General features: G+C 45.4%; 1 protein-coding gene across 4 annotated transcripts in view; it reads left to right on the forward strand.

Annotated features, from left to right (window-relative positions):
• CRTC1 (CREB regulated transcription coactivator 1) overlaps positions 1 to 14,776 on the forward strand; it is a 1,360,738-nt gene that overhangs the window by 975,084 nt on the left and 370,878 nt on the right. For 3 of the 4 annotated variants that reach the window (XM_075352648.1, XM_075352649.1, XM_075352650.1), the window contains one exon: positions 11,295 to 11,537. The exons of the other annotated variant lie outside the window; for it this stretch is intronic. In XM_075352648.1, coding sequence (XP_075208763.1) covers positions 11,295 to 11,537 — 243 coding nt within the window. The remainder of the gene's footprint in view (positions 1 to 11,294; positions 11,538 to 14,776) is intronic. 4 annotated transcript variants of the gene reach the window in all.

Genomic DNA, 14,776 nt, shown 5'->3' on the forward strand with positions numbered 1-14,776 from the left:
ATGGTGTCACATTTGGGTATTTTCTGTTACCTAGGCCTCTTAAAGTCACTTACAATGTGATGTGGTCCCTAAAAAAGTTGGTTTGTAAGTTAAAGGGAACCTGTCACCAGTATTTTCAGTATTGAACCAAAAGTATCACCTTCCGCAGCTCCCAGGCTGCATTCTATGAATGTGCACCTTGTTCCCTGACTCCCCTTGCAGACCCCAGAAATAACTTTATAAAATCTGCTGCCACGTATGCAAATGACCTGTTTGGGTCAGATTGGAATGCTCTTTTTGGGCTCCTGGTTCCCCTCCTGCCGCTGTTTGCTGTCCTCCTTTGATGATTGACGTGTCTGATGCCTCCAACATCATCCACGTAGCTGGGCTGAATCTTGCACCTGTATAGTCATTCCAGGCTCATGCAGGCGCACTTTGCATTTCCCCATTGCGTGCAGAGCCAAAATCATAGGTGCACATGCGCAAGCCCATGAGCTTTCTCACAATCTCGCGTCTGCGTAGAGAGCTCAGGAGCTTGCACAAGTGCACCTATAAAAAGAGCACGCCCATCCGACCAGAACAGGTCATTTGCATACATGGTGGCAGATTTTATAAAGTTATTTCTGGGGTCTGTAAGGGGAGTCAGGAACAAGGTGCACCTTCATAGAATGCAACCCAGGAGCTGCAGAAGGTGATACTTTTGGTTAAATACTGAAAAAACTGGTGACAGGTTCCCTTTAATCATAAACTTTGAACCCTTCTAACTTCGTAACAAAATAATGTTTCAGAAATTGTGCTGATTTAAAGTAGATGTGGAAAATGTTATTTATTAACTATTATGTAGCTATGTCTGACATAACTGTCTAATTTAAGGGCAGAAAAATTCACAGTTTGAACATTACGAAATTTTCTACAAATTTCTGAATTTGTTTTCACAAATAATGCAAAAAAAATTGTCCTAAAATTACCACTATCATGAAGTACCAAATATCACGAAAAAACTGTCTCAGAATCCCTGGGATCCGTTGAAGCATTCAAGAGTTATAACCTCATAAAGTGACACTAGTCAGATTTCTAAAATTTCTCCTGGTCTTTAAGATCAAAATTGGCTCCGTCACTAAAGCCTGCTTTAAACGGGACGACAGATTGTGCGATTTCACAATCGATCGTACCCGCCCCCGTCGTTTGTGCGTCACGGGCAAATCGCTGCCCGTGTCGCACAAAATCGTGAAACCCCCTCACACGTACTTACCTGCTGAGCGACCTCGCTGTGGGCGGCGAACGTCCACTTCCTGAATGGTGAGGGACGTTCGGCGTCACAGCGACGTCACACAGCCGCCGACTTCCTTCCGCATAGCCAGCGGGAGCCGTGGGATGCAGGTAAGCAGAGTTCATCGCTCCCGTGGTGTCACACGGAGCGACGTGTGCTGCCACGGGAACGATGAACAACCGGCACAAGTAAAAATAAACGACATTATGAAGCTCAGTGACGAGTAGACGACTCACGATTTGTGAGCGATACTGCGTCACTCAGAGGTTTCACACGAGACGACGTTGTGTATGATGCCGGATGTGCGTCACGAAAACCGTGACCCCGACGATGCATTGCACGATCCGTCGTCTCGTGTAAAGCACCCTTAAGAGGTTAAATATGGACATGTGAATGAGACCTTATTTTGCCCTCTCTGACTGGCAGATTTCAATTATTAATGTGTATAAGGAGAAATCTTGCAATCAGCAGCTGCAAGATGAGCAGAAGCCTAGAGCATGGAAATAAGTTGTAAGCTCTTCTAAGCAATAATGCATTAACACATACAGACTACAGCATGCCTGTAAATTATGCTGCCCTAAGAGTGGGCAGCTGAAAGGAGCTGCCAAGTTCCTTTAAAGGGAACATGCTATCAAAAGGAATATTTTTCAACTATTGTAGAAATGTAAAATATTAATGTTCAATTTTTTTGTATTAACTTTTTTAATAATCTCAAACCTAAAAAAAAAATAAAGTTTATAGTTTTCATTTTTTTGTGTAAATCAGATTGTATTCGAATAAAGAACATGTTTACAAGTTATAGGATAGGCAACATATGATATATAGTAGAATAACTCAAATCTTGGAGGTAATAAGTAATACAACACTTTTCTACTTGCATAATAATTCCTTTGATTACACACTTCAGGTCAGACCATCATCACCCATGTAATAGCTTTGCTTTGGTGATGATTCCTACTGGGTGACCAACAATCCGACTCCCATACAAAAATTTATGCAGCCTCGTTTAGAAACGGGAGGCAACGTAGATGCACAAAGTCCCTGAGATGACAATCCTTTCTAACAATGTAAACATAACATAAAATGTACAAAGAGGAAAGAAAGATGAGAAAAGAGGAAATGTAGGGGGAGAGGGAAAAGAAAAGAAGGACGAAGAAGATGTCTCGTCTGGGTCGTGTGCAGCCCCCGGCACTTTTGTGGAATGGACAATCACAGAGGTCTCACGCCCCTAACTGAAGCTTGAAGCCATAGTACCAGGTCTGGTGTCTCTCTATACATAATCCACGGCGCCCACAGCCTGAACACTCACTCCCCCGAGTCAGACGCCTGGCTGACCAGCTCCTCCATCCTATAGATCTGGTTCATCTCGGCCACCAGTTCAGCCCGCGAGGGCACTTTGGTCTGCCTCCAGTACCTTGGGATTAATCTCCTTGCCCCCGTCAAAAAATGCCTTAACAGGCTTCTCTTGAAGTTGGCGATCGAGATATTGCTTAAGGATAGAAGAGCCAGTTCCGGCGTCGGCTCAAACCTAGTGGATGACACTTTATTCAGAAGGGCAAACCCGTCTAGCCAAAAATATTGTATGAGAGGACAAGACCACCACATGTGGATGTATGAGCCTTTATCATTTGAGCATCTCCAGCATTCTTCAGAGACAGATGGGAACATGGAATGAATTCTGGAGGGGCAGTGATACCACCTAGAAACTATTTTGAAGCCCCATTCCTGTGACGCTACATCCAGCGACGACTTGTGGGTAAAGAGTAATATTTTTGAGCGTTCCTCATGCGTGAGGGGTCTCACCAAATCCACCTCCCATTTCAAGAAGAAAGGGGCATCATCCTCCCGTCCAGACAACTCAATCTGGAACATTTTGTATAGCAGGGCAATGGTGTGTTCCACAGGCTCTCCCCCCAGACACAGAGACTCAAAGGGCGTCAAGGGCCTATAAAAGTTAGTTTGTGGTGAAAGGGAGTTAATAAAACTCTTCAATTGCTCATAACCAAACCAAGCTCCTGCGGGAGTGCGGTTGTCAGGAAAGAAAGAATGAAGGGGCCTCATACCCACATTGGACACTAGATCCCTCATTATGGACACCATGCCTCTGGACATGTGAAGAAATATGTTGCCTGTTAAATCTGTCGGGAGTAGAGAATTATTATGTAAAGGTGTCAGTGGTCCAGGTATAGTGGAAATGCCCAGGAGTGCGTTCGAACTCCTGAGAAATGAGGACAAGCTCTTTACAAGGAACGGCCTGGCCTGAGTGCATGAGTGCGAAAGGGCTGGCGACCACAACGCTACAAGAGGGGTGCAGTCTGTCTGAGATATCTCCACCTCCACCCAGCGCTTAGAGGTTTTGTTATGGTAGAGATCCAGAAGGCATGTTCCCAATGAAGCAAGGTGATATTTTTTGAGGTCTGGAAGGCCTGGCCCCCCCACAAGTCTAGGCTTGTTCAGGACTCTATAGGCCAGCCGAGGGCATCTGTATGCCCAGATGAATCTGGTTATGGCCATTTTTAATCATGAAAAAAGGGAAGCTGGCAAGGGTATGGGAATTGCCTCGAAAAAATATAACAGGCGAGGCAGAATATCCATATTTATGGCATTTATCCTGCCTAACCAGGATATTGGCAGCTTATTCCATTTCAGGAGATCCGCCTCTATTGTCCCCAAAACTTTAAGGATATTAGCTCCGTACAAGGACAAGACATCAGCAGTCAAGTCAATGCCAAGATATGACAATGATTTCCAATGCCACCTAAAGGGGAACGACGCTCAAAGCTGATCGATCACCTGGAGCGTAAGGGAAATATTAAGCGCCTCCGACTTGTGCATGTTCATTTTAAAATTGCTCAGAGAGCCAAATCTGTGAAGTTCCAACATAATGTTCGGTAGGCTCGTCACTGGATTTGTTATGAACAGCATCAAGTCGTCGGCGAAGAGAGCTAGTTTATCCTCCCTGCGCGGAGCCGGGACCCCTTTAATTGATTGGTTGGACCTTATTGCCACAGTCAAGTGTTCCATTGTGAGAACATAGAGCAGGGGGGACAACGGGCACCCCTGCCGCGTTCCGTTCTTCTGTCAAAGGAATGGGAAATACCCCCGTTAACCTTAATCTGAGAAGAAGGGTTCGTATATAAAGCCGAGATCCTATGTAGCATTGTCTGCTGCAGACCTGCCGCCTCAAGGACCTGGAACATGAACTCGCACCCTGTCAAAGGCCTTTTCTGCGTCCACCGACAGGATGCACGTGGGTAATCCAGTCCTCCGCACTCTATCAATCAGGGATATTGCACGTATTGTGTTATCTCTTGATTCTCGTCCTCTAACAAATCCTACTTGATCAGTGCTAATAAGACAGGAAAGAAGCGGCTGCAGTCTATTTGAAATGAGCTTGGCATACATTTTAATATCTATATTGATCAATGATATTGGTCTATAGCTCCCGCACTGGGAGGGGTCTTTACCTGGCTTGGGGAGGACAATTATGTGAGCTACCAGCGCCTGTTTTGGGAAGGATCCGCCATTGGATGCGTAATTACAAATGGACAAAAATTGGGGGCTCAATTGGTCAATAAAGCACTTATAGAAACCCGCTGTAAACCCATCAGGCCCTGGGCTTTTCCCAATCTTTAAATCTTTAATAACGTCTGTTACCTCCTCTAATGAGAAATCCTCCTCTAGGCCTGTGGTTATTATTGGGTCCAGCTCTGGTAAGTGGGTAGAGCGAATATACGTTTTTATTTTCTCCACTAATTGTTGTTTAGGGAGGTCAGAAAAATGACCCTTAATATTGTATACATTTTTGATAATATTCCCTAAAGCATTGTAATATCCCCTTTATGTTCTGGATTTTTTTAACCTGTTTATCATTTATGAATGGTACATGAGTAGCCAAGTTGTGTGGGTGGTGGGTGTAGTGCTCTGGACAGAAACCTGCCGCTCCTATTCCCATACTGGTAGAACTTGCCCTAAAATCTTTCCCTCCAGCATCGTGTTCTCTGGTCTAAGATGGACAGCAGTTTCTGCCTGGCTGTAGATAATTGACCAAATATGTCCTGCGCATTTGTGGGCGGATTCTAGGTCCGAGATCTGGGAAGAAAGCGTTTTGATCTCCTCCATTCTTTCCTTTTTAAGCCGACTGCCATGTTTTATGAGGACTCCTCTCAAGACACATTGTAATGCCTCCCACTTCATGGATGGGGCAGATTGGTCAGCCATGTGATCCAGTGTGAAGTTTGAGATTGTCTGGGTCACGTCTGCCAAGCATAACGTATCCTGCAATAAGTTCTCATTGAGGCGCCATGTGAATCCTGACCTTTCTGCTTTGCCAAGTTGTATGGAAAGATATATAGGGGCATGGTCAAACCAAAGGATGGAGCCTATCTTTGTGTTTAAGTGGAAATCTAGGAGCGTCTGGGATATGAAGAAATAGTCAATCCTGCTATAAAGTTGGTGTGGCATGCAGTAGTAGGTGTAGTCTCTCGTGTCTGGGTGAAGAACCCTCCAGGCGTCCACCAGCTTCAGGCCCTGCAGCTGTATTTTAACTTTATGTATAGAGGAGTGAGGACATGAAGACTTACCCGAGGAGACATCCATGGACGGATCCATTGGCAAATTGAAGTTTCCACCGAATATCACAGGAAAGGGACCTGCGAAGTCCTCCAGTAATGTCCGACATCTGGCTCCGAACCCCTGCTGGTCCTTGTTGGAAAAGTACACATTAGCTATCACAAAATTGACGGAGGCCCAAGAAACTCTTAGAAAGACGTATCTGCCCAATGGGTCGATGAGTGAGCCTAAAACCTCAGGAGTGAAAGATTTGTGGAAGGCTATGGATGTCCCGCGGGACTTGGAGTCTGGGCAAGTGCTGTGATACCAGACTGGATAGAATGTAGATGAGCACCAAGGCACTGAATCTTGCCTAAAGTGTGTCTCTTGGAGTAGTAATATGGAGACACGCTGTTTATGGTTATTATAACTTATTTGACTTCTTTTGTGAGGGATGTTAAGCCCCTTTACGTCCAGAGAGCAAAACTTGAGACTATTCATTGTGTCTGAGTAGGTTAAACAAACTGATATTTGGGACTGCCACGACTGCCCAGACGAGAAAGAGAGGGAAAAAGTGAGAAAGCATAGACAAAGGTAGAAGACATAAGATAAAAAACATTAATAGTAGACCTTGCGCAAAAGCGCTTGTCTCGACCTGAATGTGCCTAAGGAGAGCAGTAATGTCTGTTCTGCGCACTGTGAAGGGAGAGCAGAAGCCAAAAACAGTACTCACTTCCTCACCGACCCTCCCAGCCATTCAAACATAGTATAATAACATTGGGGTATTGGGGTAGTGCAACTTGAACCATTATGGCAATGAAGCCATCAACATATACTTTAACAGTAACTTAATTTTAAACCTTAATCATTAGCAAAGATCGTGCAGTGGACTACGAAGGAGAGTATGAGGGGAGGGTGAAGTGGGGGATTGGAGAAGGTGAACTGGTGAGTGAGGGGGAAGTAATGGAAGAAAGGGGGGCAGAGGAGAGAGAAGAGAGGAGGAAGGGGAAGAGGTGGGAGAGGGAGGGTGGGAAGAGAGTGGGAGAGGGGGGGAGAGGGAGGGGGGCAAGGGGGGGGAGAAGGAGAGGGGGAGAAGGGGAAAAGGGGTTAAGGGGGGAGAACGGGGGAGGGAGAGGAAGGGAGAAAGAAGAGGTTTGGGTTTTGGGTTTTTTTGTGCAGGAAGAGAGAGCAAAGTCACAGACTAATGTTATTCTGACTTCACAAAAAAGTTACAAACAGCTCACGAATCTCCATGTCACATTGTTAATGGGTAGAAGGAGGAGAAATCATGGCATCCCTGTTTTAGGACCAGCGAAAGGGATGTAGTGAGACCCAGTGGGTCTGTCTTCTAACCACTTGTGGATGGTGATCCTGAAACTTTTAAATGTCAAAGGAGATCAAGAAGGGGACCTCTGCGGCTCCATTGTGGTCTGTTTGGGGTTTTTCTGTCTGTTCCTCGACCCTGAGGCCTCTTGCCAATTGGGTGGAATCACCTGCAGGTGTAGGCTTTTTGGCCAGTCAGGTAGATCTGTCATTGGTAACTCAAATGTTCCAAGGAACTTAGGAAGGTCCCCAAGGGACCGACATATCGCCGACTTGCCCTCCTTTGTAGCCACCAGTTGAAAGGGGTAGCCCCATCTGTATATTATATTTTTGTCCCGGAGTTGATCCAGCAGGGGGCGCAAGGCCCTCCTCAGCATGAGGGTGCACCTGGCTAGGTCAGGGAGCAGCGTAACCTGGGAATCCTGGAAAGCAATTGGGCCTTTGGATCTGGATGCTGCCATAATGCGTTCCTTGGTTTTATACAAGTGCACCCGACATATCACATCTCTGGGCCGTGCATTGTTGGGTGGTTTGGGCCCCAAAGCTCTATGAATGCGATCTAATTCAACAGTGGTTACCTGATTGTCCCCCAAGATCTGCATGAATATCTGCTGTGCTGCGGCATCTAAATTGGATGATGGCACTGATTCCTGGAATCCACGTATGCGGATAATATTCCGCCTATTGCGGTTTTCCTGGTCTTCCAGGCCTGCCTCCAGCTCCTCCAGCCTGGCAGAGTGATGGTTAATTATTTCACGGTGCTGCTTTAACTCTGATAGAGCTGCATCCTGTGATCTCTCCACCCCCTCCACTCTCTGTGAACTCCCTCTGCAGGGCATGTATCTCTTGCTTGTAGGTGTTCTCCAGCCTGCACATAAGCTTTTCCAAATCATGTTTGGTGGGGAGAGATTTAATGTATTTACTAATGTCACGGAGATTCACCTCCTCAGAGTCTATTTCATTCTCACTAGAACCCTGAGAAGCGGTGACTGGGGAATCCCCTACCTTTGAGACATGCTTCAGTGAGGAGTGTTGTTGTTTCCCTGCCATCGCCATCTTGAGCAGCTCGTGTTTGAGTGGGGGTGCTGGAGGCCAGGAAGCGATCCATCCTGCTTGTCCCGGTCTCCGATATGCTGCTTGCTTGAGGGAATGTCTGGGTCTGCCCATGTGAGGTTTGGGCTCAGCTGCACCACCTGTAAGAGGCTGAAAGGGCGACCTGGGCACAGAGCTAAGGAGATGTGTGTCTCACTCTGCCATTGGCAAGCCACGCCCCCCGATATTTTTCATTTTTAAACTGTAAGGGGAGAAGCATTTTGCCTTAAAAACCTAGTTATGATGCTAGCTACTACTTATGGGAAGTATGGACTGAGGAGTAGTCAGGAAAGCCGGGGTCTGGTAACGGGAGGACGCATATGAGCACAAGGAGAAAATAAGGATGTAGTTATGTCAATATTCGAAGGGTTAGAAATCCAGGAACGCACGTAATAGATTCAGAAGAGAAGCAGAGACGTTGTCAGGTAACAGTTCGAGGTCAAAAAGGCAGAAGGTCACGACAGAAACAGGGAACACCCGGGTTCTGCTCTGCCTGTGGGAAGTGACACCATCTTGGCTGCCATAACACCTGCCCCGGTGAAGAACCCAGCAGCGGCGGCTATTCTCTGGCCGCATACCACAGGTGGCGTCACGACAAACTTTTCCCAAATACCCCGCTTCCCCCAAAATTTACTGTACGCCTCGGGGCAACGGAACCAGGCAAGGCCACCTCGTGACAACACGTGACCCGACCCGAAACGGCCAGGCAACCAGTAGGTTATCCATTTGCCCATGGGGCACTACACCTATGCTGTCAAGCAAACTGCTAATTTAGTAACTAGAGATGAGCCAGCACCCTAGTGTTCGAGTTCGGTTCGTCGAACAGCGGGTGTATTCGTCGAATGTTTGACGAACGTTCGTTGAACACTTTCGAACACCATTGAAAACAATGGCAGGCAAACACACACAAACATGCACAAACACAAACGCACACACACATATTAGGCTAGGTTCACATTTCCGTTGTTTTGCATCAGTCACATGTGTTGCTTGACGCATGTGACTGATGCGTTGTACAACGGATGACAAAGAAGAGAATTTATTGTTGGACTCCGTTGTGTGCGGGGGGCGGAGCCCGAGGGGGAGGAACTGAGCGGGGCCGTGGAGCTGAGGACGTCGGTGCCGCGGTCTGCATGGCTGGGGACGTTTGTGTGTGTGTGTGTGTGTGTGTGCGCGCGCGCGTGTGTGTGTACACGTACATGCGGAGTGCGGGAGGGAGCTGAGCCGAGTGGGGAAGTGTCAAGCTCCCTGCACACATAGCCAGGCTAAATATCGGGTAAGCAAAGCACTTTCCTTGGTTACCCGATATTTACCTTGATTACCAGCTTACACCGCTTAGCGCTGGCTCCCTGCACACGTAACCAGGGTAAATATCAGGTAACTAACCAAAGCGCATTGCTTAGTAACCCGATGTGTATCCTGGTTACGTGTGCAGGGAGCCAGAATGAGCATGTGCAGCGAAATCCTACGGATTGCGCTGCTCAAAAAACGTTACAGGCTGCATTCCCTCCACCCCGCGGTCAGTCATTCCACGACTGATCAGTCGGGCGGAGGGTGCAACGCAGCACCATCAGTCACAATCCGCCACTCATACAAGTCTATGGGAACAACGGAATCCGCTAAACGGATTTCGTTGTTTACCAGAGCAGCGGATTGTGACTGATACAATTTAATGGAAGTGTGAACCTAGCCTTATGCTCACCTTACCTTCCGTTCCATTGCCGGACTCCTGGAACTTGCAGTTCGCCGGTACAAGATGTGTATCGGGTAACCATCGCAACCAATGCCGGAACTTTCGCTGACAGAGCGCTAACGTCAAAGGCAGGAGCCGCTTGCCTCTGATTGGCCGGCGCGCTGCCTTTGAGTAGCATCTGACAGAGGAAGTTCTTCCCTCGTCGCGATGGTTACCCGATACACGTAGTTCGCCGCTACAGGATTTGTATCGTGTATCTATCGCAACGAGGGAGGAAATTCCTCTGTCAGACGCTACTCAAAGGCAGCGCGCCGGCCAATCAGAGGCAAGCGGCTCCTGCCTTTGACGTCATTGCTCTGTCAGCGGAAGTTCCGGCATCGGTCGCGATGGTTACCCGATACACATCTTGTACCGGTGAACTGCAAGTCCCAGGAGGCCAGCGATGGAACGGAAGGTAAGGTGAGCATAATATGTGTGTGCGTGTATGTTTGTGTGTGTGTGTATGTTTGTGTGTGTGCGTGTATGTTTGTGTGTGTTTCTGCATGTGTGGAATGACACAATAGGGGACCAGGATGGGACATTTAACAATTTGTGAAAGGAATTGTCTGCATTGCAATGATTTCCTATGGGAAATCTTGCTTTGCTGAATGAGTAACTTGGATAACCAGCACACTCCCAGAACAGATTGTTCTCATTAACCAAGGTTCCACTGTATTAACATTGAATGACAGTATTACTGTGAAAAGCCAGTTATGCTTTTGGTGATCGAACCGTTATCGAACATAACCTCGAACTGTTGAACTTGAAGCTAATTGTTCGCGTTCGTCAAACGACTCGAACATCACCTAAAACAGGTCAAATTCGAGATTGGCGAACAGTTCAATTCGAACACTGCTCATCTCTATTAGTAACACTGGAAAGTGCAGCAGAGCATCTTCAAAGGCAAAATGCTCTGCAGTGAGGAATCATGACACTAGTGTACTACTAGCACACATTGCAATGGCAGTAAAAGTGGGTGGGGTCTGTTCACATGTTTGCGATGTCCTCTTCCCTTCTGGGCATTTACCCATGTCACAGCCGGAGGCATCCACAATGCAGGAGATGCTGTCAGGCACAGAGTGCAGTCTCCTATGCCCAGGGGCTGCTGTATTTGATGTGTTTAAGTGTCATGCTCAGACACTTACACAACAGCAAATAAAATGGCAACTTCCAGTGGCTGCAATAAAAAATTGTAATAAACTGTTAAACCAGTTAATTTAATTTGAACAAATGTGATTGTGTTATGGTTATCTCAGCTGTTTGCTTTCTTGCCTGTATTGCACTAAATGTCAGAATTTGTTTGTCTTTTTGGCAAGTCAAGTGTATTGGTGTTTTTTACTTTTACAGGCAGTAGCAATGGATGCTTTGTCTCTGGATCCACAACTGCCTCCCTACACTTTTTTTACACAATCCGCTTCACCGCAACAATCCCAAGTGCCAAGTGGCCTGTCCCAAACCTCATTAATGCAAGGCTCTGGTTTACATGGGGGAACACAACTTCCTCCTCTTCCTGTTACAATATCAACTACAGTCCCAGAGTCGCCTCCTGGCATTCAGACGCCATCATCATTGGCTATTGATATCAATTCGGTAAGTTTTAGCACATATTGTTGATATTATATATTGTATATAGTCTCATATAGTTAAAATGTCTTTGTTTTGCCTACTATGAATGGCACATGAGTGTTCTTTATCCAGTTGTGGTCAAGGATGATGGGTTTACAATGGAAAGGCCAGTATCTTCAGAAATAAGTGGATATGGGCAATGCATTGTTAGAATATTTTATTTGAATCTCCAAATACATTCAACACAGAATTTGACCTGTCATCTTGCATGCAGTCATTGCAAAAAAAATAAATGAAGAAATATAGCATATACCATAGACATGATTAAATAGGATCTTTCACCAATATCATCATATTAAACTTTCTGTCAACATCATGTAATAGTGGATTATAAGCCAAATAAAACTTATTTTTTATTTTTAAATTTCTCCTTTCCATTGCCAAGATATTAGCTTGCAGAGTTTAGGTTGTATTATATATTCAAGGGGAATTACCAGAGATTTGTCTCTGAGCGTGTGCACTTTTTTCCTTGTATAACATTGACCAATCTTAACCAGGCAGCTACATACTTGCGGGAAAAAAACACATCCCCACGCTAGCTTACAATAGGTTTTTTCCTTAGTGAGACATGAAATGACAGAGTCTGTAATCACACACATTTCTGCAGTAAGACCATTGAGGAGAGCCAAGTGCACTGACTAGAGCAGTAATAACTGATGACAATTGTCTTTCATCTCACGCGTCAGTGCACAGCAGAGCTGAGCTTTGCTCATGGCAAACACTTCTAACAGCTCTCCTCTCACAGTGCTGTCTGCTGTGCTGTACTGCGCCTCTCCCCACACAGACTGCTGTGAAACCTAAATGAGGTTCATAATCACAATTTTCCCTGCTTTTTTCCACCCAGTATGTTGCAGCTTGCTTATAATTTGTCATCCTCATGTAGGGTTAGAAGTACTCTACTTTAGTGAAAAATCTCTGGACTTAAAAGGTTGTCTAGTCTTATAAGTCCGCAGTCACTGTGTCAGTGCGCATGCTGTCAAAATTTACTGGAGCTGCCGGTGAATGCACATGGTCAGGTAACCTCAAGTATTCAATTTGCATAAATGCAGTCACATGCCTACTAGATGTGCTTGGCTTCTTTCAGTTCACTTGTATTGAGAAAAGAAGGCATGTTTAGTCATAATATGATTAGAAGTATGTATATCACATGCTTGTGGTCACGTGACTATCTGCTCTCACTGGCAATACTGGGTGAACCTGACCTCATGCACACCTACATAGAATGACAGCAGACATTTATCAGAAGATAGGACAACCACTTTTACATAAATTATAACCTAAACTTTACAAGCTAATGTTTCCGCAATGGAGAGGAGAAAATAAAAACTGAAAACTAGGTTTTCCTCAGCTTTGTAGCCACTATCTATGTTGCAGCTGGTATAACATGCTAAAACTATTGAAACGTTCCCTTTAACGTCTTTAGCCCCCAGGCGCTTTTCGTTTTGTTTTTTTTGCTCCCCTTCTTCCGAGAGCCGTAACTTTTTTATTTTTCCGTCAATCTTGCCATATGAGGCAATTTTTTGCGGGACGTGTTGTACTTTTAAATGAAAGCATACGTTTTACCATATAGTGTACTGGAAAACAGCAAAAAATTCCAAGTGTGGAAAAACTGCAAAAAAAGTGTGCTTGCACAATAATTTTTGGGATATTTTATTCACCATATTCACTATATGGTAAAACTGATGTGTTGTTGTGATGGCTAAGGTCAGTGCGAGTTTGTAGACACCAAACATGTATAGGTTTACTTGTATCTAAGGGGTTAAAAAAATTCACAAGCTTGTCCAATATAAGTGGCGTACGTTTTGCGCCATTTTCCGAAACCCGTAGTGTTCTCATTTTTTGGGATCTATGGCTCAGTGACAGCTTATTTTTTGCGTCTCGAGCTGACATTTTTAATGGTACCATTTTGCAGCGACCAAAAAACGTAATTTTGTCATTTGGAATTTTTTTGCCGCTACGCCATTTACCAATCAGATTAATTAATTTTACACTTTGATAGATCGGGCAATTCTGAACATGGCAATACCAAATATGTGTATATTTTTTTTAACCCTTTAATTTTCATTGGGGTGAAAGGGGGGTGATTTGAACTTTTAAGTTTTTTTTTTATTTTACTAGTCCCCCTAGGGGGCTATATGGATCAATATTCCGATCGCTCTGCCATATCGGTGGGGGCGGCGCGGTAAGTAAAAGTAATGGCCGCGCACATATACATCTCGCTGTCAGAGTTTGGCAGCGAGATGTAAGGGGTTAAAAGTTGCAGGTGGAAGCGATTCCACTTGTAACTTGCAGGCGCACATATCAGCTGTTAAAAACAGCTGATATGTGCACGGATCGCCGCGACCTGCCCACGGCCGTAGCGATCTGTCATGGGTCGTGAAGGGTCATGAAGGGGTTAAAGGCATCCGTCCCAAATACTTGGTTGCACAACCTTTGACAATGGTTCCCTTTGCTAATAGCAAATTTCAGCTGCGTCAAAAGTTTTTTAATTAGATTGAGATCAATACTCTTTGCTGGCCAGTTTAACACAATATTTTACAGGTGTGGTCTGACAATGGCACCGAGCAGATGTGTATCTAAGGCTAGAATCAAATTTGCGAGTATAAAATCGGACCGAGTCTCATGCTAGAAAGTAGGACGATTTCTTCTCCCATTTCATCAGTGTGCTCTCAGTGTGCAATCAGTTTTCTTGTTCTCTGCTACATGATAGAAATCTATTGAGAAAAACGGATGTCACTAGGATGGTCTGTGTGCCGTCCGTGTGACATCCATTTTTTTTCCACGCACCCATAGACTTACATTAAAGAGACTCGCGCTAGAAACTCACAAAAACGCAGCATGCTGCGATTTTTTTCTCAGTCCGATTTGGACTGAGAAAAAAGTAGCAGATCTGAGCTGCCTCATTGATTAACATTGGTCCGAGTGCAATGCGAGATTTTCTCACATTGCACTCGTGCGAGTTAATCGCAAGTGTGACTCCAGCCTAAGATGATCTGCTGCTCCTAAGGATTCCAGCAGCTACAAATGGCCCTAATCATGGTTAGAAAAGACCCAAGATGACCGAAACTTTGCCACGATAGTTAGGAGGTGAGGAGGCTGGTGTCGGCATTGACGGGAAAGCTTTGTGCCCTCTCTAATGTTACAGCCTGTTGCTGGAAGCAGTGTGCAAGCTGGGTGAGAGGCCTGAACACCGCTGATAAAGT

This window comes from Anomaloglossus baeobatrachus, chromosome 1 (assembly GCF_048569485.1).
Source record: "Anomaloglossus baeobatrachus isolate aAnoBae1 chromosome 1, aAnoBae1.hap1, whole genome shotgun sequence".
NCBI lineage: Eukaryota > Metazoa > Chordata > Amphibia > Anura > Aromobatidae > Anomaloglossus > Anomaloglossus baeobatrachus.